This window comes from Jaculus jaculus, chromosome 1 (assembly GCF_020740685.1).
Source record: "Jaculus jaculus isolate mJacJac1 chromosome 1, mJacJac1.mat.Y.cur, whole genome shotgun sequence".
NCBI classification, from domain to species: domain Eukaryota; kingdom Metazoa; phylum Chordata; class Mammalia; order Rodentia; family Dipodidae; genus Jaculus; species Jaculus jaculus.
The window spans coordinates 159229397-159253400 of NC_059102.1; the positions used below are offsets into that span (position 1 = coordinate 159229397).

The 24004-nt window shown below is 44.3% G+C and overlaps 1 protein-coding gene across 16 annotated transcripts in view; it reads right to left on the reverse strand.

Moving 5' to 3' along the window:
• Window positions 1-898: 898 nt before the first annotated feature.
• Window positions 899-24004, reverse strand: part of Ppp6r3 (protein phosphatase 6 regulatory subunit 3) — a 161223-nt gene continuing 138117 nt past the window's right edge. For 9 of the 16 annotated variants that reach the window (XM_045144456.1, XM_045144470.1, XM_045144475.1 and 6 more), the window contains 7 exons: window positions 23056-23177; window positions 19760-19913; window positions 18137-18243; window positions 16733-16883; window positions 6268-6285; window positions 5930-6049; window positions 899-3032 (listed from right to left, as the gene is read on the reverse strand). In XM_045144456.1, the coding sequence (XP_045000391.1) occupies window positions 2981-3032; window positions 5930-6049; window positions 6268-6285; window positions 16733-16883; window positions 18137-18243; window positions 19760-19913; window positions 23056-23177 (724 nt within the window). In that variant the 3' untranslated portion in view covers window positions 899-2980. Of the gene's footprint in view, window positions 3033-5929; window positions 6050-6267; window positions 6286-6325; window positions 6422-16732; window positions 16884-18136; window positions 18244-19759; window positions 19914-23055; window positions 23178-24004 lie in introns of those variants that run through there. The other 7 variants (XM_045144557.1, XM_045144546.1, XM_045144535.1 and 4 more) reach the window with 2 other exon arrangements.

Here is a 24004-nt window from a genome sequence, read left to right on the forward strand (position 1 = left end):
AGGGCTGGAGGGATTGCTTAGTGGTTAAGGATTTGCATGCAAAGCCAAAGGACCCAGGTTCAATTCCCCAGGACCCACGTTAGCCAGATGCACAAGGGGCACACACATCTGGAGTTCGTTTGCAGTGGCTGAAGGCCCTGGCGTGCCTATTCTTTCTACTCCTTCTCTCCCTCTTTCTCTGTCAAATAAATAATATTTTTTTAAAAAGAAGGGAAAACAGGGCACAACAAAGAATAACTGGAGCAAAGCAATAACAGAAACTCAGGGCAAACTTCCAATTTTACAGCTTTGTCTGGCACCTGGGACTCATGACAAAATCCTCTGGGGTTAAGTAGCACCGTCCCTCCGGCTCTGCTGCCTGGTAGCACACAGCCTCTCTCTTGGGGCAGCTCCACTTCAGACAGACAGATGAGAAGTGAATTGTGACAGAACATCATTTCAGTTTTTGAGATAGTTTTGCTATGCAGCCCAGGATGGCCTTGAACTAGCAAAATTTCTTCCTCAGCTACCTGGGTGCTGGGATTATAGTTGTACGCCACCAGGCCTGGCTCAAGAATCGTATTTTAAAAGATCACGATGGAATACTCATGAAATTCTACCACTACAGATTAGAGTTATTTGCAGGGTTGGAAGGCAAACCACCCAGGTTAGGGAGACATGTGAAAAGATAACATGCTGCAGCAGCAGAGAGGGTTAGTGGCAGTTCTCTCTCAGCAGCAATTTACTATGTACCTATGATCAAGAAACTGACAAAGTGCACAGCTCACAGCAGTGGGGCTGATGGACACAAGGGTAGAGGGCAGACAGCAAACCCTTAAGACCACTGGCGGGATGTTCCACATCTACAGCCTCACACCATGGAAGGCACGGGAGTACTCTAGAAACAAAAGAACCAGGCTTTATTTTCGCTGTTTTTAATACTGGCATTGTGCTGTAGTCATGTTAAGTCTTGTGATTCAGATGACCAATACACAGAAATGAAAGTGGAAAGGAACATGAAGTCGCCGCAGGGCTCTGGCTGGTCCCCTCCAATCTGACAGATCTTGTCCTTCCCACCCTCAGCCTTTCCCGGCCATTTAAGATGAACAAGTCCTACCTCAAGATAACCCCAAATGCCCACTCTCAGCAGACAATGGGATAGAGAAGGACATGCTTCACCTTAGATGGGATGGAGAAGCTGGCCAAATCCAAAGTATGGCAGCAGTGTGGGCTGCCACAGAGCCAAGCCCTGGCTGTGGCCATTTAGGCTCACTATCAGGCAAGATAGGAGCATGTCATCCTCCAGCAATATGAGGCCCCTGGCCACACAGTTAGCCATCCTTGAGACGAGTGGAAGGAACCCTGTCCTCCAGTGGCACCAGGTTTCAGAAGAACATGGTCTCTCCTGAGAGGCGCTCCGACTGTGGGTGCTGAGCAGGTGTGCACAGGCCATCGAGTCCCTTGCTACCAGTCCAAGGGCTTCCTGCTGCCCCACTGAGCTTGGTGAGCTAGGTTGCAGTGGCAGCCTTGGGAGTCTCTATGCTATGTTAAGTGAGCAGCAAATAAGGAGTAAGGCATTAGACATTTGATTCTTTTATTTCCATATGCAATGTCATGTTTAGGCACGCTGCTTGGGATGCTGGTTCTAGAAAATTCGTTGGCCATTTTTCAGAATATCCTTTTGGTTTTAAATACTGGTCAGGAAAAACAAATGATGTAAAAATATGTGGGTAATTTTCTATTACAGAAATGAAAAACTGATTTGCATCTAAAAGTGCAAAGGTGAAGTGACTGACCTTTCACCAGACGGTGTGGCAATATACACTATATTGCTTCGGCTGTAGGAGAAGGCTGTGATGTATTTTTATACTGACATAGAAAATTATAAATTACATTGAATTAGTATCCATAATCACTATATATATATACACAACCAGTTCTAAAAAAATACACTGGTTTAGAATTTACGAGTGAAGCCTCACAAGGTACAGTAAAACAAGTAACATGCTGAGGTGCTGGAGTCCAAGTTCTACTTTAAAATACTAGCCTGTAAATGAACGTGCTCTACTTCCCTTCGCAGCACGAGCATTTTCAGCTAACTCCCTCATGGGATTCAAGATGTCATTACCAGATTGCTCTGAGACAGTCATTGGCGATGCTTGTTAACAAGGAAGATTTTGGTGAATGGGTTAAAAAGGCAGATGAACTACCAAAACAAAACAAAACAAAAATAAAAACAAACCCCTAGACGCCCAAAGCACAGCCATGTCCACTCCAATATTCTAGTGTTTCGCCTGTAGGAATCATTTCAAGCAAACAAGACTTTAACAGAACATATGGCCTTACAATCACATCGAGTTATCAACTAAGCTGCAGTAATAAATACTTAACTACCAATACACTTACATTTTTTGATCCTTTTTAAACAATACAGAAAACAATTACCAATCAAAAGCTGGTTATAAAAAAAACACCAAATATTCCTTATTCAGAATCACTTTTGTAAGTTAGAACAACCAAAATAACACTTGGAGGACATCTCAATCTACAGCTCCTTGCCAACCTGGAGGAAAAATGAATTCAGAATTTTGTACAAGGTGAAAAATGTATGAAAACTGCCCAATGCTTTGGTCACACTAATAACTGTCCAATAGTTATGTTTCAAATACAACAGATCTGTGTATTCACTCTTATAAAACTATTCTTACAGCCTTTTTAAGTATAGTATTACTACTATTATTACATGGGTGGGCGGCAAGATCTTATTTCACAGGCTACCCATTATTTAGAGATCAATACAATATAAACATACGCAAAAATTCTTGGTATTTGTCAATGTGCAATATTTTTACACGTCTGAGTCTCTCTGTACAATGTCTTAAGAGTCTAGAATAGAAAGGTTGCTGGTCCTGATCCCCTGCAGAATGAGTGCAGCAGTGGTGGCTTGGTAGCCCTGGTGGTGGCGGTCTGCGTCCCCTGTCAGCAGCAGCAGACTCACTCATCATACAGGGCCGTTAACTGACGTGTCACCTGGGGCGCTTGCCTGGTCAGTCCTACAGAAAAGGAGACAGACAGCTGAGGCCCATGAAGCCAAGATGGGAGAAGTGAGCCTTGCCCTCCCTCTCCTCATGGAACGTGACAGGTGAGGGTGGCAGTGCGGCGGCCGGGGCTGGAAGCTCCCTTTGCACAGCTCCTCAGGACCGCGTAAGCTCAGTGCCTTTCAAAGGGCCGCTCCTGAGCTGCAGCACCTATCTGCTTCAGGCTTTGATCTCACCCACAGAAGGGGGACGTGCTTCAACTTTCACTTGAAAGTTTGGGGTTTGTGACTAGGAAAGGAAAAGGACAAAAGAACAGAAAAAGGGCAAAAGACAAAAAGGTTTGTAACAGGATGAACTGTTGACCACACAGGTGTGCACCTGCACAATCTGCAGTGAGGTGCTGTGCAGGACGGAGGTGGGACAGTACAGAAACCAGCACTAAGTGAAGATGGAAGCTTGGCCTTCCTGCCAAACTTACAAGCTGGGTATGTGAGACATTCTCAGAGGCTTGGCAAAGTTTCACGTAGTGGTCTTGGGAAAGGATGTTTATGCCTGTAGCTGAAAACCTTCCACCCAAGAGCCCTGCTGGTTACAACAGGGACCAGGAAGTATGCTCTCCTTTACACTCTTCTCAATTTACAGTGCCTCGGTGTATTTTATTATTTATTTATTTGAGAAAGAAATAGGGTCAGAGGGAAAGGGAGGGGGAGGGAGTGTGTACAGGTGTGCCAGGCCCTACCATGCTGCAAATGAACTCCAGATGTATGTACCACTTTGTGCATCCGGCTTAGGTGGGTACTGGGGAATTGAACTGAAGCTGTCAGGCTTTGCAAATAAGTCCTTTTTTTTTTTTTTTTTTTTAAGGTAGGGTCTCACTCTAGCCCAGACTGACCTGGAATTCACTATGTAGTCTCAGGGTGGCCTTGAACTCACGGCAATCCTCCCACCTCTGCCTCTCGAGTGCTGGGATTAAAGGCATGTGCCACCACGCCTGGCTTTACAACTAAGCACTTTTAACCTCTAAGCCATCTCTCCAGCCCATGGTGCCCAATGTATCAGGCATGGGGACAAAATTTTCTGAACCAGACAGAACTTGCTATGTCCCCTGCCCTTATCACTCACAAGGTATGTGCTCTCGGGCAAGTTTCTTAACTTCTCAGTTCAACGGGATACAATAATGCCCACTCCCAGGGCTTTGAAGTGTAGAAGGCATATAAAACACACACTGGCTGGTACAGACAGCAGATTGGACAGGCACTAGTGAAGCAAGATCTGGTGGCAATACAGATCCTTTAGGTCACAGCACAGTGTGTCTGACAACCTCTAGGATGCTGGCAGCAGGGTGTGCAGGAAGCACTTGGAAAAAAAGGTGATTTTCATTCTTTCACACTACCAATGACTACCTCCACATACAAAGGCAAGCTGACCTTACACTTCCCCTAACAGTAGGAGCTCAATGCCAATGCCCAGAGACACCCCCTATTCTGGCACTCAGCCCTACAGCCTTTGCCTCTCAGCATGAGCCCCTTAGCTATCAATATGTGCCCACTGTAGCTTGGTCACCAGTCCACAGCAATTGCTGCTCTGCCAAGTGCTGGCTGGAGTAGGGAGAAATGGATAGATTCAGGGACCAAGTGGTGTCTGTTCTTCCACTAGCCTGCCTCAACTTTCTCAACCTCGTCCTGTAGACTATAGAGAAGGGCTCTCAAAGCCATGTTTCCAGCCAGAGGAGAGCCTGGGTACCCTATGCCAACTCTGCACTGCAGAGCCAATAAGTGTCGCCACAGCCTCCTGTGTGAGTGACATCAGACACACCAGGAACAACTTACTATTCGAATGCTTTAAGTGGGGACAAGCCTGGACTATTTTACCTCTGAGCAGCCCTCAAAAGAGAGGAAATTAATAGGTCTAAATCAGGCAGATGACATAAGTGATGGGGAATTAGGTCTACAAAAGACCATTTGAAAACCCACTTAAGTCACCAAGACCCAGAAGCCCAGTTGAAGCTGGGGTGATCTCTTGCCTTTTCCTCTTCTAATTCCATATACTAAAATAGAACTTATAATTTTTACATGCATTTTTTAATTCTCGTAAAAACAAATGATTTTGGCTTGGATTTCTGGGGGAAATGAAAACAGGGTTTGCTAAGGCAAGAATAGGGACCTTTTGGATAGTGTGTGGAGAGGAGCCCCTGCTGGTTCTGTTGAGCTTTGCAGGAAACAGCTTCCTGGGGGAACGGAGCCAGGTGGAAAGCACCACGCCTCTGAAACTGCCTTAAAGGTCACTTTATTCTTGCGGAGGTAATACACAATGCCCAATATTTGATCAGAGAAGTGAGCTCTGGGAAGTGCTGAATAGAAGTCCTTGTGATCCAGGGCACATCTGCATTCATCTTCTGGTGTAGGCTCCTTGAATCCAGCTACCTGGCTCTACCTGCAAGGCCGGGTGTATGGGCACTGGCCCTTGGTGGCTGAGGCTTTGCCTTGGCCTATCCCTTCAGACCACTGCCTCAGTCTAAGCAAAAGGTGACTAGAAAAAAAAAGAAACAAACCACATCCAAATAACTGTCAGGGCTCTGGTAGTAGAACTGTCATCACTTAGGATGCAATCAACCCTACAGGGAGTTGGTGAAGGGGTGAGAATATGCAGCTGTATGCATGAAAGGACTTCAGACAGGCTCCCTGGTATTTCACAGAAAGCATCCATGTCTGCTCCCCCTCAGAGGAGGGGATGAGGACTCCAAGCCTGGACAGGCTTGACATCACAACTTTAAGGGCAGGGGTAGGTCCCAAGCAAGCCTTCCCTCCCCACTGCCACAGATCAGTCTCTGAGCCAGGCACTCTTGGCACTGGACAAGGATGAAGTACTAAGGAAGGGTAAGCCTGGCAAGAGACAGGTAGGCGGGCAATTACCTCTGCTCAGGACTGCTGCTGGGGGGCCGTGGGGCTGTGCACTTGGCCTCTGCTGGCTCAGGGCTCTCTTCCGCATCTTTACAAACAGCATCTTGGGAGGTAGACAGTTTTCCTTCCTCACTGCAGGAGAGAGGGGTGACAGGCACATCACACACCAGGTACAAGGTCCAGGGCCAGAGGATGAGGTCACATGCAAATGGCTCTGAGCATGCTCAGGGTGGAAGATCACAGAAATGCAGACAGTGACTGGGAACCAGGAGAGGAAAGGGCCACACGCAGAGGGACAATGTGATGTGGTTGGTGTCTGAGAAAGGACAGTCCCGTATTACCGTACATACCGGTAGGATTTCAACACTCTGAGGCCAAGTGTGCAAAACAGAAAAAGAAATGTACAAGAGTTTCAGAATACTCCTAGAAATGAGGAATTGGGGGAAAACATGTCCATGACTGCACATAAGCAAACCGCAGAATCGGTGGAGGTGTCAAGAGAACCTGTTTGAAGGAACGAGTCTTTTTAGTTCCAGCCCTGTGCTATCAGGGCCACACCCACCACTCATACAGACAGATGCAGAGGATGGCCCTCTCCCACTGGCTGGCAACTTGGTCAGGCAAGGAGTAACCCATTGGCTCTTCTGCTGGCCTCAAACAATGCATGCAAAAAGGAGACATCAGGAAGGAACAAACAAGAAACCAAGAGGAGCTGGCAGCCCAGGAAACAGAACACTAAGATTTGGGGTATAGGGGAAGGCTTTTGGTGGAGGGTCAGCGGACACATTTCCCTGACTCTGAGGGCTAGACATAGACTTGTCCTGTTCAGAATGGGCTTCACATTTTACACCATCAAAATGGCAATAGCTGGAGATTCCCAAGAGAAGACACATCATTCTCAGAGCTAAGCCTTGCTTCGGATTTACTTATGAAACACCTATTTTAGGATAATTCTCTCAGTTGGCATTTAGATGGCTCCAGATAGTTTATTAGTAGGAAAATCAATCAGCAGTTACCGATATGGAGACAATTTGAATCACCCAGTTCATTAATTACTTATTTTTCCCCCCCGGAAGTGCAAGGAACAGAATCCAGAGCTTCAACATGCTAAGCACATTAATACCATTAATCTACACTCCAGGCTCTCATCTCTTCCTTTTAAACTAACTCTTTTCACTTCTCCTCTAGTCCTGACCCTCTACAGAAGCTATATGCTTTTCATTTTAGTGCCATGCCATCATTTTAGCGAATTCCCAACCATAAGAGTGCATTTTTCTCACCTCAGCACACCAGAAGACCCAGCTGCTCCTCCAACCATTGCACCACATACGCAGTAGGCCCTTACTTACCAGTCTGCCTGGTTCTCCACAGCTGTAACCACCTGACCTGCCCTCCACCTCCAGGCCTTTGAGCCCAAGGATACCACAAACCTAGTGTCCAAGATATAAATAGACCTGTGTGGGCATTTCTCAGGGCAGTATGCCCAAGATAAAAAATTCTGGGCCATCTTCCCATCAACGAAGATCTCTTTCTACCAGTCTGTCTTCCCTCCTGTACCTAGTGGGATTCAGCACTCAGTGTAATCCACTTGCAATTTGTACAAGTCTAATGAGAAGTTTAAAGTACCTGTTGTTGCCACTCATTTCTCTTTTTTAGAGCATTTCTTTGCATCCATTTTTCTAAATTGAAGTCTTTTTGATTTACTTGTTTGAAAACTGCTAATTTTTGCCCATTTCCTAATTTAGGCTTTCTCTCACAGTCCCAGCCACTCCTTTTCTTCTTGAGACAAGATTTTACTATGAAGCCAAACGTCTCAAACTCACAATGTAGCCCAAGTAGCTCTTAATTTGTGACCATAAGTGCTGGGTTGCTGCCAGGTACCACTATACTCAGCTGGCCTTTTTTTTTTTTTGGTGTGGGGGGAGCGGTTTCAAGGTATTGTCTTGCTCTAACCCAGGCTGACCTGGAATTCACTGTGTAGTCTCAGGCTGGCCTCAAACTTATAGAACTTACAGCAATCCTTCTACCTCAGCCTCTGGAGGGCTATAAATGCGTGTGCCACCACACCTAGCTCAGCTGGCTTTTTAAAAAATTATCTGGGCTGGAGAGATGGCTTAGCGGTTAAGCGCTTGCCTGTGAAGCCTAAGGACCCCGGTTCCCCAGGTCCCACGTTAGCCAGATGCACAAGGGGGCACACGCATCTGGAGCTCGTTTGTAGAGGCTGGAAGCCCTGGCACGCCCATTCTCTCCCTCTCCCTCTCTTTCTCTCTGTGTCTGTCGCTCTCAAATAAATAAATAAATAAAATTAAAAAAAATTATCTTACAGGAATTCCTCAAATAACAAATGCCACAGTCTCTTACATAAGTATGATCCACTGACTTTTCAATTTGCTCCAAGTCTCTATTAACTATCATGTAACCCTAGTGTCTGGCTCCCAAACTGGAAAATGGAGATAATATTCATAATTGCATCTCAAGGGGTTTGCAAGAGAAGACTATGTGCTTAATATGCACAAAAACCAGAGAATGGGGCCTGGCACACGGGAGCATGTGTCTCTTTGCTCATATTCTCTTTTTTGGGATATGCACTTGGTAAGTAGCGCAAGCTAGCCCAGAACTCTCAGAAATTTGGCTTCAGCCTCTCAGGTATTGCGATGACAGGTATGTATCACAATGCGTAGCTTGTATTCTCTTCTTAGTCCTCATGGAGTTGCTTCACAAAGTAGTTAGGGAGGATCTGGCTTGACTTTTCAGTGTGAAGCAGCTTAACTTGTATTTTTTCCTGGTGTGTTTGTGCACATGTGTACATGTCCTGTACGAGTGGGTGGATGCCACAGTACAGTGTCAGGTATTCTCTTTTTGCTCATCTACAAGTTTCCTTTACATGGAATTCTCAATGAACATGGAACTACTATCTTTGGTCAATGGCTGGCCAGTTAGCACCAGCAATTCTCTGTTCTCCACATCCTACAGGACTAGGGTGACAGACATGTGTTGCTATGCTCAGCTGTTTACATAGGTGTTCAAATTAGGCAAACCAGGATCTCTCAGCTCAGACTCTCATGACTGCATGGCAAGTGCTCTTACAGGCTGAGCTCTCTCTCCAGAACTCATTCCTTTTATATTTTTTATTTTAGAGAGGGAGGGAGGGAGGGAATGAGAATATGAATGAATTGACATGTCAGGGCCTCTAGCCACTGACATTGAACTCGACGTTTGCGCCTCCTAATGGGCATGTGTAACCTTGCACTTGCCTCACCTTTATATGTCTGGCTTACACGGGATCTGGAGAGTCAAACATGGGTTGTCCTTAGGCTTTGTAGGCAAGAGCTTTAACCACTAAGCTATCTCTCCAGCCCTCATGCCATTTTTTTTTTTTTTGGCATGTAAAATATATTTTGTTGTTCTTTAAAAGGGTTCAGGGTTTGGTTTTAAATCAGGCTGCACACCATTCATCAGTCTGACATCTCTCACCATGTAAAACTGGCTTCAGCTAGCAATGCTTCATTAAACGTAAAAGAAAAAGTTTTAATTTTGAGAAAAAAGTCCAGTTCTGAGAACAATAAACATTAGTCTAATTTAAAGCAAAATGGGGCTGTTTCATGTTTCTTTACATACCCTCCTCCTCACAGAACCAAGAATGTAATTCTGCCAACTTAGGGAGGCATTGATATTGACGGACACTGCATGCATGCACCCTCACATGCACACCAGAGACAAAATTCAGCTGGGCGTGGTGGCGCACACCTTTAATCCCAGCACTCGGGAGGAAGAGGTAGGAAGATCACCATTAGTTCAAGGCCACCCTGAGACTACATAGTGAATTCCAGGTCAGCCTGGGCTGCAGGGAGACGCTACCTTAAAAAACCAAACAAAAAAACACCCCAGCAGTGCTAGGCTCCAAGGCTCCCAAAAAACAGGCAATTTCCAAGGCTTCTGTTTTTCCACCACAATGAGGTAATACCCCATTGCTGAAGACACCACATGCTTTGGCTGCAGGACACTGAGATATCAAACTCGTATTAAGCTGGAAGCCTCCTCTCTGCTGACTAGCTGTCACAGTACTAGAAAGTACCATGCAGCCTGCTGGTGGAGAAATGCCATCAACAGTCTTACTCAGCAATGGACACTGTGAGCTACACAACTGGCCAAACAGGCCAAATGTGCCCAGTGGTACAGTAGCAGCTCATCAGTTATGGGGATGTCCAGCTGCTCTGTGATTGGATTTAAGGTCCACTACACAGGAGGGAAATCATGTCTGGTATTGAAAACCTAGTCAAAAGCCAATGGCTGGGGAAGTCATAGGTCCTAAGGAGGAAGCTGTTATAGTTGTTTGGCTAAATATGCTGTGTCCATCAAATTGTCTTCTAAATATTTAGGTTTAGGTCCACAAATTAGTGTTACTCTTAACTTTTGGTTGGAAAACTTTCTTTTGCAGATGGTGGTGGTGACTACTGAGGAGACTCAAAACTCATCAAAGTGCTAAGAAGTGACAGTTGAGTGTTTAGCACTAAATGACACATCTCTATCTTACCCTTCAAGGCTCAGAGGAGCATGTGGAAGAGTTGACAGAAAGAATTTCAGAGGCAAGGGATGGGAGGAATGCTTTGGACATTGTCTTCCAGACATCAAGTGGCCATCCCATTCATGATCTCACAACAGCTGTTATTACCTGCACAGTAGTGGGCTTATCAACATGTCATGGATGATGGAGGAAGGCAAAATTAAAAAGAGAGAGAGTGAAAGAGAGAAAGAAACAGGAGATATGTGGGAAAGAAGAAAGGGTTCAGTAGAACGGGGTTGGGAAACAAAGGAACGTAAAGGGAAGAAATTATGATCAAAATATATACAATTATGAAACAACAAAAAAAGTTAAAAAAAAAAAAAAGCAGTGCTACAGAATGGGTACATGCTCCCCAGCTATCTCATAGGAATTGACTGAGGCCTTCATGACCCCACAGTGAATCTTATAACCCTAGTGAGGAAGACCCCAGGGAAAGAGGATCAGAGATGAGGGGATAAATGACATATAAATATATATATATATATAACATATATATATATATATATATACACACACACACACACACACACATATATATAAAAGGGATGGAAAAAGCAGTGCTAGGGATGGAACCCAGGGGCCTTGAGCATGCTAGACAAAAGCTCTATCGCTGAGCCACATTCACACCTCCTCCACTTCTGATCTCTCACTTCCACCACACTGGCCATGTACACCATTATAATGGTTGTGTGAGTGAGTGCATGTGGAAGCCAGAGGGCAATATTGGGTGTCTTCCTCAAGTATTTTCTACTTTATGTTCTGACACAAAATCAGTCCTCAAACCTGGAGCTCCCCAATTTTACTAGTGTAGCTAGCCAGCTAATACCAGGGATCCTCCTGTCTCCATAGCACTGGGATTATAGGTAACTACCACCACACCCAGCTTTTATGTGGGTGCTGGAGATCTGAACTCAGGTTCTCATGCTTCTATAGGCACTTATCAACTGAGCCATCTCCCTACCCCTCACAGATTTAATGACTGTGACTCTGCACCATGAGTGAATGGGTGGCAAGGTGGGTCTCTTACTTATTTTTCTATGTAAGTTTGAAGCTACACTTATTAAGTTCCTTCTAAAAAGTTGCATTGAACTTAAAGGCTGGGCCAGGGATGTAGCCCACTGGTAGAACCCTTACCTAGCACATGCAGGCCTGGAGTACAATCCTCCCCAGTACCAAAACAAAACAACAGCAAAAACACCTTCAGGGCTAATATGATGGTGGCAGATGTTTCGGTAGCACTAATATGTCCTGTTGTGCTGTGCCCTGGGTCCACCTGCTCAGGCATCTTCAAATCTCCTCTAGAGAGATCTGTGTTACAATCATCCCAAAATGGACAACTTGATATATTTTGTGAGCAATACCCTGCTTGTTAATTATACATTTTAGTTGCTTATTTCTGATGTAAAGCCACTGATTTTTAAAATTGGTCTCTTACCAGTTTTTTTCTGGCCAATTTTGCTAAGTTATGTTTTTTGGGGGGAGGGGGTGTTTTTCGAAGTAGGGTCTCACTCTGGCTCAGGCTGACCTGGAATTCACAATGTAGTCTCAGGGTGGCATCAAACTCACAGTGATCCTCCTACCTCTGCCTCCCGAGTGCTGGGATTAAAGGTGTGCACTAACATGCTTGGCGAAAGTTTGCTAAATTCTTATTAATTTCAAATGCTTGCTACTAGCTTTGCTGGAGCTGACCATTACGGTCTGCAAACCGTCAAATTGTATTGCTTTCCTCCCTATCTTTACTCCCACATCTGTCCTTTCTTTGCAGGACTGTCAGCTTACTACTGGTAGTAATCACAGACAACCTCCTTATCTCAAGTGGATGCGTGTGAGACTTCTGCTGCACCATCATTTTGGTGTTTCCTTCTTATCCAGCCAAGAAAATTCATTCCCACTATGTTTTGCTCAGAATTTAATCATGTATAAGAATGAAATTTGGGCCTGGAGAGATGGTGCAGCAGTTGACGCATTTGCCTGCAAAGCCTAGGGAACAAGGTTCAATTCCTCGGTACCCATGTGGGCTAGATGCACAAGGTGGTGCGTGCATCTGGAGTTTGTCTGCAGTGGCTGGAGGTCCTGGTGCGCCCATTCTCTCTCTGTTTGCCCCTCCCTCTCAAATAAATAAATATTAAAAAAAATTATTTTTGAGGGAAGCCCAACAGACTGGCTTTTTTCTTTAATGCAAGAGAGAGAGAGAACTGGCCCAGCAGGGCCTCCAGCCACGGCAACGTGTGCCAGGTGCGACCTTGTGTGCTCGTGTCACCTTGTGCGTCTGCTTTACACGGGGTGTGAGAAGTTGGACATGGGCACTTGGGCTTCACAGGCAAGCAACTGCTATGCCATCTCTCTAGCCCTAATAAATATAAATATATATATATTTTTTATCTCACTCTTGCCCAGGTTGACCTTAAATTTACTATGTAGTGTCAGGGTGGCCTCGAACTCATGGTGATCCTCCTACCTCTGCCTCCTGAGTGCTGGGATTAAAGGCATGTGCCATCACACCTGGCATCTAAAAATTTTTTTCAAAGAAAGAATGGAGCTTTATCAAAAATCAAATACTTTTTCTTTCAGACAAATGTGTAGAACTTATTCTGACAGACTTTCCTGACACTAAATCATCCTTGCCCTCCAGGATCCAATACCCTACACAGGACTTCTGCATTTAGTTCACTTTTAAGTGACATATTTTCTGTTAACTGGTTATGTAGCCTTAAAATGAAGACTTCACAGCCCTCGTGACATAATCTGGCAGTTTTGCACTTTTTCTATTTTTTAAAATTTATTTTAAAAATTATTTGAACCAGAAAATAGAAAATGATTTTTTTATTACTGAGAGGAAGCAATAACTTAGGTGATTAGGTATAGAGATTTTTTCATTAATATGTCATATGTTCATGTTCTATTTAATAAACTTCATATGAAATGTCACATGAAAAATGACAAAAAAAAATTGAGACAGAGAGAGAGAGAATGGCCTCTAGCTACTTACCACAAATGAACTCCAGACACATGTCCATCTGGTTTATGTAGGACCTAGAGAATCATACCTGGGTCCTTAGGCTTCACAGGCAAGTGCCTTAATGGCTAAGCCATCTCTCCAGCCCATTAAATTTAATTTTATGAGAGAGAGAACGAGAAAGAGAACATTGGCATGCCAGGGCCTCTAGCCAGTACAACTGAAGTCCAGATGTGCACGCCACTTTGTGCACATGTGTCACCTTGTGCATCTGGCTTGTGTGAATTTTGGCGAACTGAACCTGGGTCTTACACTTTTCAGGCAAGCACCTTAACCAGAAGCCATCCCTCCATCCATTTTTTAAACTAAAGACAGGAACTGTAGACTAATGCTCATAAATCAGTATTGCATCTAATGACTATAACCAGCTAGCAGGCCCCAGTTACTCTTGAGCTTTCACATGCAGATGCTTGTCTGTATCCTTTGTTCACCTTTATAAATGAGATTAACTTTTTCTTAAAAATGTCAGGATCTTTCTGTATCTTTGCTATTTGTGCTTTTCATTTAAGCATGTCTTTGACAATATCAGAAAATAAGTCATCAATGTTTTCTTTCATGGTTAAAAAAGTTTCACCCACATAGTAAAGATATTCTCTTCTACTATCTTCTCAAGGTTGTATGATTATATTTTTCATATTCATATTGAGACAAGAAACCCAATTCCAATTTTCTCCACCAGTGGAAAATCATTATCCCTAAGTGTACTCTTTCCATTTAAATTGTCATTCTAACATGTGTCAAGTTTGGGTAGAGAAGCAGGGTCTCTATAATTCTGTAGTGTTGAGATCTAACATTGTGAAGCCCTCACCATGCCCCTTCAAAACTGATCTTGGCTCTCTTTGTTCTTTATAAACATCACAATTAACTTCCATGAAACTATGGGCATGCAGATGGGAATTTCATTAATTTTATACATCAATTTGCTGAGACATGACAAAGGTAATTTTTTATTAGTAAATATGGCAAATCTCTGTACTTATTTTAGGTCTTTAATATATCTTTTTTAAAAGGCTTAAATTTATTTTTCCTACCCAGAGGCAGGATCTCACTTTAGCCTAAGCTGACTGAACTGGAACTTACTCTGTAGCCCAGTCTGGCCTGAACTCACAACAATCCCCTTATCAGCCTCCTGAAGGGTTAAAGGCATGGACCACTATGTCCAGCAAGATTTTACATTTATTTTTTTATGGGTGTGCCAGGGCCTCTAGCTGCTGCAAACAAACTCCAGACATGTACGCCCCCTTGTGCATCTGGCTTACATGGATCCTGAGGAATCTAATCTAGGTCCTTTGGCTTTGCAGGCAAGTGACTTAACTGCTAAGCCATCTCTCTCCAGCCCAAGCTTTTACATTTTAGTTAAAAACTGACACCACATAAAGTACTCAATATTAGTTTGCAGGACAAAGTAATTTTTCTTTTTTAAGCACCAACTCTTTTTAAAAATATGTATTTTTGTTTGAGAGTAAGAGAGGGTGAGAAAGAGGCAAACAGAGATAGAGTGGGACGGGGTGGGGGGGGATAGGTGTGCCAGAACTTCTCACCATTGCAAACAAACTCCTGATGCATGTGCCACCTTATGCATCATGGATACTGGTTAATTGAACCTGGGTCCATTGGTTTTGCTGGCAAGTGTCTTAACTGTTAAACCATCTCTCCAGCCCCAAAGTAATTTTTCTATGCATCCAGCAAACTTGTTAAACTTTCCTATTGATCCATATAGATTCAATTGGGATTCTCTATGTAAAACAGTAAGTTTGTAAAGAGTAACACCTTACTTAGTGGTATACCTTTTATTTTTTAAGCTGCATACACTAAGGCCACTGACATGGTACTGATTAAAAGCAGTAACTATAGGTCCCACTCGATGGTTTGTCTGTAAAAGGAAATACTTTGCAAAAAAAAAAAGTGTGTGCATATCACGTATGTGTGACGTATGTAGTCAGAGGACATTCGAGTATCAGACCTCACCTTCTACCTCATTTTGAGGAAGGGTATCACTTGTTCATAGCTGTGAATTGACCTGCAAGCATCAAGATTTTCCTGTCTCTACAGCCATTCTTTCTGCAGGCATGCTGAGATTACAGGTGCCTGTGCTGTGAGTTTGGCTTCACATGGACTTTGTGGATCTGAACCTGAGTTGTCAGGCTTGTGTGACAAGCACTGTGCCCTCTGAGCCATCTATCAAGCCCTAAAAGGAGTCTTTCTAATTTTCCACTATTGTGAGTAATTACCATGTGCTACATCAATGTGCATCCTCAGGACTTGTGACTTAAACACTAGCTCTTAACAGAAAATGTAATGCTCTACAGTACCTCACAATCCATTTCATGCTTGCATGGTCATGAAAGGCTGTCTCAGGTGGATTAAAGCTCCGACTATGAACTACTTTAGCTGTAGTCCGAAAATTTTGAAAAAATTGCTATTGTCAACCACTCAGTCTGAACATTTAAATTTACATTATGATTCCTTCTCTAACCTGTGAGTTTAAGTTGTTACTTTATTTTCCAATGATGTCTGGTGTGTGTAAAATCTACCCTCCTTGCTACCGAATTACACTGACCTGCATGATGGCTATAGACAATCATTATCTGTGTGATACTGGCCATGGATTGATGGGCTGAGCTCTGTAGCCTCTGTCCATGTCAGTTTTAGCATGAGTAAAAATACACCAATCCTAACTTTGTAAATCTAATTAGACTTAAGACATCTTCTAAACATACACACACCACCACAAACATAAGGAAAATGACATTTTAATGAGAGACCTGACTTCCATCGCTACTAAAATTAATGGAGATGTTAAGTATCAAGCTGATCTTTTTTTTTTCTCTTTTTTTTAAAGGCAGGGTCTCACTGTAGCCCAGGCTGACTTCAAACTCACAGCAATTTTCTCACACCTCAGTCTCCTCAGTGCTATGATTAAAAGCATGTGCCACTATACTTTTAAAACTCATCTGAGGGCTAGAGAGATGGCTTAGTGGTTAAGCACTTGCCTGTTAGGCCTAAGGATCCATGTTAGCCAGATGTACAAGGGGCACACGCATCTGGAGTTCCTATGCAGTGGCCAGAGGCCCTGGTGTGCCCATTCTCTATCTATCTATCTGCCTCTTTCTCTGTCTGTCACTCTCAAATTAAAAAAAAAAACAATAACTCATTTCAATCAAATTACAAATGCTTGTCATGTCTGAGTTCCTCCCATCAAGCCAAAGCCTCAGGAAGACCTGGCTCTGGTTACCTTTTGAAGACAGCAGTCTCTGTCTTGGCATCAACGGTGAGGCTGAGCGTTTCCTTCATGCCGCCATTCATCACGGTTTCAGTTACCTTGTCAGTACTTTCCGTGTCCTCCTCCCCATCTGAGCTGGCTTCCATGGCCACACTGCCTGGTGCTGGAAGTGCACACAGAGGATAGTCACACATATCAAACCCAATACAGAACACGGTCCTCCTCCCACGTCACAACTGCTTGAAGGTGGTTGAAAATGATGGGTGTATGTGTTAAAATGTGTACTGCACACTATCATGGGTTCTCCTCACTGAAGGAGCTGGTGAATGCCTGACAGTCTTCCTTGATCTATGTCCATGTGGCCCCTAACTTCTTCCCAGTTACTGCTAGCCACACTCACAGCCCAATGCACAGGATCCTTCCTCTGCGCTGAAACAGAAAGTCACATGGTATGGTGGCCATGAATGTACTTGGTAGACTTCCTATCTGTGTAGGCCTTGAGAGAAGCACCCACTCTATTACCCTCTTTCCTTATCCATCAAATGGAGTCAGTGATGCTCTGATAGAACTTCTCTAGGGTCAAAGGTCACCTATTCCAAATGTCAGGAGAGTGACAAAAGCCCTACCAGTCACAGGACCCGCTTCTGGTGTCTTTCCCCAGTGACACACTACTTCATTCCTGCCACTCTTTAACACATCTCTTTGCCCATATTCCACCTCCAAAAGCCCCTATTCCTCAGGCTGCAAACAGCTCAAGGCCAGTACAGATACACAGTTGAGTATTCTGAGCAACAAGAGAGCCCCCTGGAATATAGATACCTGTGGTTACTTCATTTGCTCACCAAGGGGAGGAGAAGACAGCCCCGTAGCTCAAACCCCATGTGCCTTAGCAAAGCCAATTCCAGGGGCAACCAGGAACAAGATTGAGGCGTGTTTTTTGGTCTACTCATATCCACCTGGGTTCTGCGGGTCAAGGCCCTCCCCACCTTTCTGGGCCTCAGATTCTTATTTTGTACACTGATAGACTGATACTGGAACCTCACTTCTTCTAGAGTAACTTTTCTATAGATCTGGAATGACATATACATTTTTCCCCTTTTGTTTAATTTTCAAAACTTTGAGAGACAGAGAGAATAAGTACAAATGTAGAAATGGAAATGCCAGGATCTCTTGCCACTGCAAATGAAATCCAGATGCATGCCCTACTTTGTGAGTCTGGCTTTACGTTTGTACTGGGGAACTGAACCCAGGTTGTTAGGCTTTGTAAGCCAAGTATCTAACTGCTGAGCCATAGCTCTAGCTCTTAATTTCTTTCCCTGAGTTGCCCTTGGAACCACCATCTTGTTTTTCTGGCTACTTCTGGCTTGAGCCTGAATCAGGTCTGGGTGTGTGTACTCTGGCATGCTCAGCACTCACCCTCTGGCTGTACAGCCAGAGCAGCTGCGCTGGGAGTCAAGGGGTCCACAGGCTCCGTGTTGGTTTCCATTTCCACTGGAGAATTACTCCTTAAAGAATCTTTTGTGCTTTCAGAGAAGAGAAAATTGAGATGTTAGTGGAGATCAGCCTTCAGTTCCACATTTATTCATAGACACTTTTTTTTTTCTTTCAAGGCAGAGTCCTGCTCTAGCCCAGGCTGACCTGGAACTTACAGTGACCCTCCTACCTCAGCCTCCTGAGTGCTGGGTCAAGGGCCATAATGCCTGTCTCACAAAACTTTTCAGAGTACAGTTTCCTTTGGGAGCTGTCAGGTTCAAAATGCCCACCTCTCAACCCCTCCATAAGCCCTAGGTTCCTTGGTCAATTCTGCTGGAGTGACTACTTTACAGTAATCCTTACCAACTTTAAGTCGAACTGCTCGGATGCACTGGACCTCAAAATAGGGTCACTGTTGGTGGTGTGATAACAGTAAAGTTAACCCTACTTTCTCTTTCATCCACTTCCATGTGTAATGCCCTCTAATAGAGCCAGGGATTCACACAGGAGGTTCGAGAGAAGTAAGCTGCTTTAGTAACATTCTGTAGAGGACCTCATCCTCTAGTCATAAGAAACAGGAGAGGACGGTCCTGTACTGGAACAGGACTGAAGAAATAACTAAGGGGATTTAAGCCAACCTTCCCAAGTCTCACTTGTGCCTCTGAAGAGCTCAACGATATAATTAGTTATTATAAAGCAGCATGGGTGTCAGTCTGATCCTTGACCCAAGTGACTGTCAGCGTACATGCTTTTGTCTCTCTGCCTTCTACAAAACAGGGAAAGCAAACAGGCCCTTCAAGTGGGGTATAGGATTGATCTGTCTGTGTGGCAAAAATACAATATGACAGCCACAGTTAATATACAAATGCTGGCAGTACCTTTTAGGAAAAGGATGGCATGGCAGATTTTGCCATCAAGAATACTCAAATTAAGTCTGGTAGTTACAGCTGTCACCACTCTAATTGTATAGTATTAACCTATAAACTGCAAGGGAAATGCATGGTTACATTATGGAATGACTAATTTTTTCCCACATGGAGCTCTGCTGGGAGCATGCTCCTGCTCATCTCAGTCTTGCCCTGTGGCAGAGTGTGAGTGGCTCCTGAGGGCTTTATCTTCCCTTCTGTCCCGCTAAATGCCTTGGGACAATCCGCCCAGGCTATTCACACCAAGAACACTCCAGCTCTCCCAATTCATGCTACAGCAAATGAGGATGGTCTGTGTCAGTGTCAACCCTCTTGTTGACTTAAAAAAAAAAATTACTTATCTGCAATGGAGGGGGGAGGAGGGGAAGGAAGGAATGAGAATATGGACATGTGAGGGCCTCCTGCAACTGCAAATGAACTCCAGAAGCATGTGTCACTTTGTGCATATAGCTTTACGTGGGACTAGGGAAGTAACTCAGGCCCAGCAGGCTTTGTAAGCAAGCACTTTTAACCACTGGGCCATCTCCTCAGCACACCCTTGTTGACTTCAAGGGAAACTGAAGTGAAGAATACCCACTCTACAGAACACATACTCTTCCCCACATTCCTCTGGAAAGGGGTAGTAAACACACTTGCTCACCTCAGGGAGGAGGTGAACTCTGAAAAGGAAGCCCAGCCTGTCTCTTTCGTTGGCATTGGCTCCTCTGTGCTCCAGACATCAGACCCCACCGAATCTAATGGTGTGCCATGGGTGGTCTCCATTGGGACGTCAAAGTTGGCTGACCAGGTGGGTGCTGAAATGAGGGGAACATTTCATTTGTTGAATACTTCAGTAGTTGAGTATAACACAAGACAAACGTTTTCATGCTGGGAGTGGTGGGGTGTGCCTAGAGTCCCATCCTACTCAGGAAGCGTAAGTGGACAGGCTGCCTGAGCCCACTTCTAAGCCAGCCTGGGCAACACACAGAGAGACCTTGAGGTCTTGGAAAAAAGGAAAAATATTTTTTCAAAACCAGATTAACAAGGATTAAAAAGTAACCAAGCTGTGAGGGAAGGGTGATATAGGACAGGGACACAATCACCTGACAGCAAGGTGACAATGTTCACAGCATTCTAAAACTGGATTTAATTAAGCAATTCTATTTTCCAGGGGTAAGGATTTACAGCTCAGTGGAAAGGTACTTGCTTAGCAAGCACAAGGTGCTGGGTTCAGTTCTCAGCATCCAAAAAAAAAAAAACAAAACACAAATTTGTGCCAACAGAAACCATACAGAGGCTACAAAAGCTGCACACAGAAAGCCAACCTGACAGGTACTTTTGCAAAGTTCTGGAGCTGTTTCACTGCTTGCCGGTGTCACTGTACAATTCATCAGGCTGCATGAGAAGTCCTCCAGTCATAACTCTGGGGTAGTACTTCTCAGACTACCCCCGGGCCCACCCTAACTGGAAAAACTACTCTTAGTGGGGGAAGGGTATGTGGCGCTGTTTCAGATCTATAGATAAAAAGCAGCCTTTCCCAAGCAACAGGGAAATAGGAGGCTGGGGCCCTATGATACTGAGCCGAGGAGTCAAGGTAAACGTGTCACCCAAGGCATTTTGCTCATCTCCCCCAGCCCACACCCGTAGCAGTGGCATGTGGGAAGCCATACTAAGCTTGGGGTTTTGTCCCCACTGAGAGTTTCATACAGCCCAGCCTGCCCTTGAACTTGCTATGTAGCCAAGGAAGTCTTTGAAGTTCTAATTCTCCTGATGGGATTACAAGCATGCACCACTACCACACCCAGTAGTTCGGGAATATTCTTTTTATGTTTGTTTGTTTTGGTTTTTTGAGGTAGGGTCTCACTCTAGCTCAGGCTGACCTGAAATTCACTATGTAGTCTCAGAGTAGCCTTGAACTCATGGCAATCCTCCTACCTCTGCCTCCTGAGTGCTGTCTGGAATATTCTTCACTTAGCTTTAACATCAGTGAAAATCCTATACCCACTACTGTATGGATGAATGCTAAGGACATTGTGCTGAGTGAAATGAACCAGTCACAAATGACAAGAGTATGACTACGCCATTTATACAGGGATCTTTACCAGATTCCTAGCATCTCAAAGTATGGTAGTGCCAGGAGGTGAGGAAGGGGCAACGGGAATTGTTGAGAGGTTAACCGCTATTTGGGGCAAATAGAAATGCTCTAGTGATCTGTTGTACATACAGCTCAGGGCGGCGTTTATGTAGCCAAGGGTAATTTTGCACTCCTAATTCTCTTGCTGGAATTAAGGCATAATCCACCACGCCAAACAATGCTGGAATATTTTTTAGCTTTAATTGAGGAGGAAATCCTGTATCTGCTACTGTATGGATGACCACACAGTGTGGATTAAGGGCACTGTGTTAAATGAAAGGAAATGCTACTGAACTCTACTTAAAAAAAAAAAAAATCAAGGCTACCAATGCTAGAGTTCATCTCCTACTCCGGATTCCCTGCTGCTCACCCCATCCACTCAGCTGTCCCCAGTTCTAGCTTTCAGTTCTCATAGGCTGCCATGAGTCTGTCAGGTGCTTAAGTCGACAAACTTCTGAATACAGCTCTTGATTGGCCTTCAGCGTCACCATCTACATGCTGTTCCGGTCCTGCCTTCTTGCTGTTCTTTTCCCTTTCTAGTGGTCCTGAAGCTTCTCGGGAACCCTGAGGCTGTGATAGAGAAATGCTCCTTTCCTGCCCTCCCAGCACTCTACTCACAGGCACAGCCTCCCAGCACTTCTGCCTTCACGGGAGCAACAAGGCCTGCAGGAAGAGGCGGTGGCTACTCAGTTACTTTCCTGGCATGTAGCACACAAAGGCATGCTGACTAAGCCTGATAGCAGAGCCCACTTTCCATGCCCAAGGACAGGGAGATGAAGAGATTGGGCTGGAGGAGCCTCTCTCTGGTACCAAACTTCTGAACCTAATTGTGTGGGAATGTGCAGGGATGACTGCAGAAGGCCTGTCTGGCTCTGAAGCTCCAGGAGGGACTAAAGACATAAAGGCTATGCTGATGAGAAGGAATGGTCAGCCTTCAGCAAAGTCCCCTATGAAACCATGAACATTTTTCTGAGCTTTAAAAGTTAGCAGGGACTGGAGGGATGGCTTAGTGGTTAAGGCATTTGCCTGCAAAGCCAAAGGATCCCAGTTTGACTCTCCAGGATCCACGTAAGCCAGATGCACAAGGGAGTGCAAGAATCTGGAGTTCGTCTGCAATGACTGGAGGCCCTGGCACACCCATTCTCTTTCTCTCTCTCAAATAAATAAATTAATTTTTTAGAAAGTTAGTGGTATTTTCTAAAGGCCAGCAAACTCAAGTCTTCTTAGTAAGTGGAAGGGCACACACATTAAGGGCTGAACAAGTCTTAGGGATGAAAGTTTCACAAACTATGAAGACATCATTGAAGTACTTGAGCATTAAGTTGCTTCATCTTGTGGGCTCCATCCATGATTCCCTCAAATACAACTGCTGCCTCATCTTTCCACTTGTCACAGCACAAGCGCTGGGAACTGGCGGGTGTGGTGAGGGGAGGGGCCTTGATGTCCCAACCAGACTAAGCAAGATGCTTAGACTGTAACCCCTCCTTTCCTTAGTGTATTCCTTCACAAGCGGTCTCAGATGCTGCAGGATACTCTTTTGCCTGCTTTTTTTTTTTTTTTAAGATTTATTTATATGAAAGGAGACAGACAAGCACACACACAAATACACGGGGTGTGACAAGGCCTCCAACCACTGCAAATGAACTTCAGATGCATGCACCACTTTGTGCATCTGGCTTTACATGGGTACTGGGGAACTGATCCCAGGTCACTAAGCCTTGCAGGCAAGCACCTTAACCACTGTACCATCTCTCTAGCCTTCTTTCACTTATTTTTAAAAATACCTAATTTCATTCACTACAACTAATATAAGGAAAACTTACGTTCATTTAGATCCACCTCCATTTTATCCTCTGTATTGGCACTACTGGATTCAAACAAGTCTTGTTTGGCTCCATCTTCTTCTTCAGAATCTGTGCTTTCTTCACTGTCTGTACTGCCAGAACTACCACAAAGAAAAAAGGCCCAAAATGTTTAATGTTACTCATAAGCTACCAGTGATAGCCAGAAAAGTGGAAAGGTCACTCAACAACTGAAAACCACACTGAATTTCAATCAGCCCAAGTGTATGATAAAGCGCAGGCTATCTCCTTCCTGGGCTATTGTATAGACTGCAGTGCAGACAACTGCCTTCTGCAGGCTGGCAGCAGCACTCACTATGGTGGGAATATACAGCTTCCTCATGAGCACCTTTTTATGGCAGCCTATATCTCTTTAGAACATTTTTCAAAAACTGTGATACCTTTTTTATAGTACTTCATATAATTCGTTAATGGCATTTTCTGTAGGATGCTGTGATTAATTCAGTGCCATCAATATTGACCTCAACCAAAGGCTGAAAGCAGGGTTTCTGAAGTACTGAGTACCCTATATGTGAAAAAGCGAACAAATAAGACAGTTGCAAGACATGAATTTTCAGGATGAACCAAATGTGCAGTAGCTGCTCCACACGATTCTCTATCTGACTGGAATGCCACCTACCTAGTGTCACCATATTTGTGCAAATGACAGCTGTGGTCTACTTGGCCACTTGTTTCTGCCAACCCCACTGCTGTCTGCTGCTGCTAGATTTGCCAGAGAATTTTGGAGAGAAATGGTCTTGCCATGAACTCAGAACAAACCAGGCAATTTGTATTTGGAATTAACATATTCACTGACTGTTCTATCTCCCTTCCCATGGCAGGATCACTTGTGCTGAACGTGTTATGCAGAAGTATAAGTATCAGTGATGATAAAACTGTCATAACCATTGGGTTCAATCTCAATGGAGCA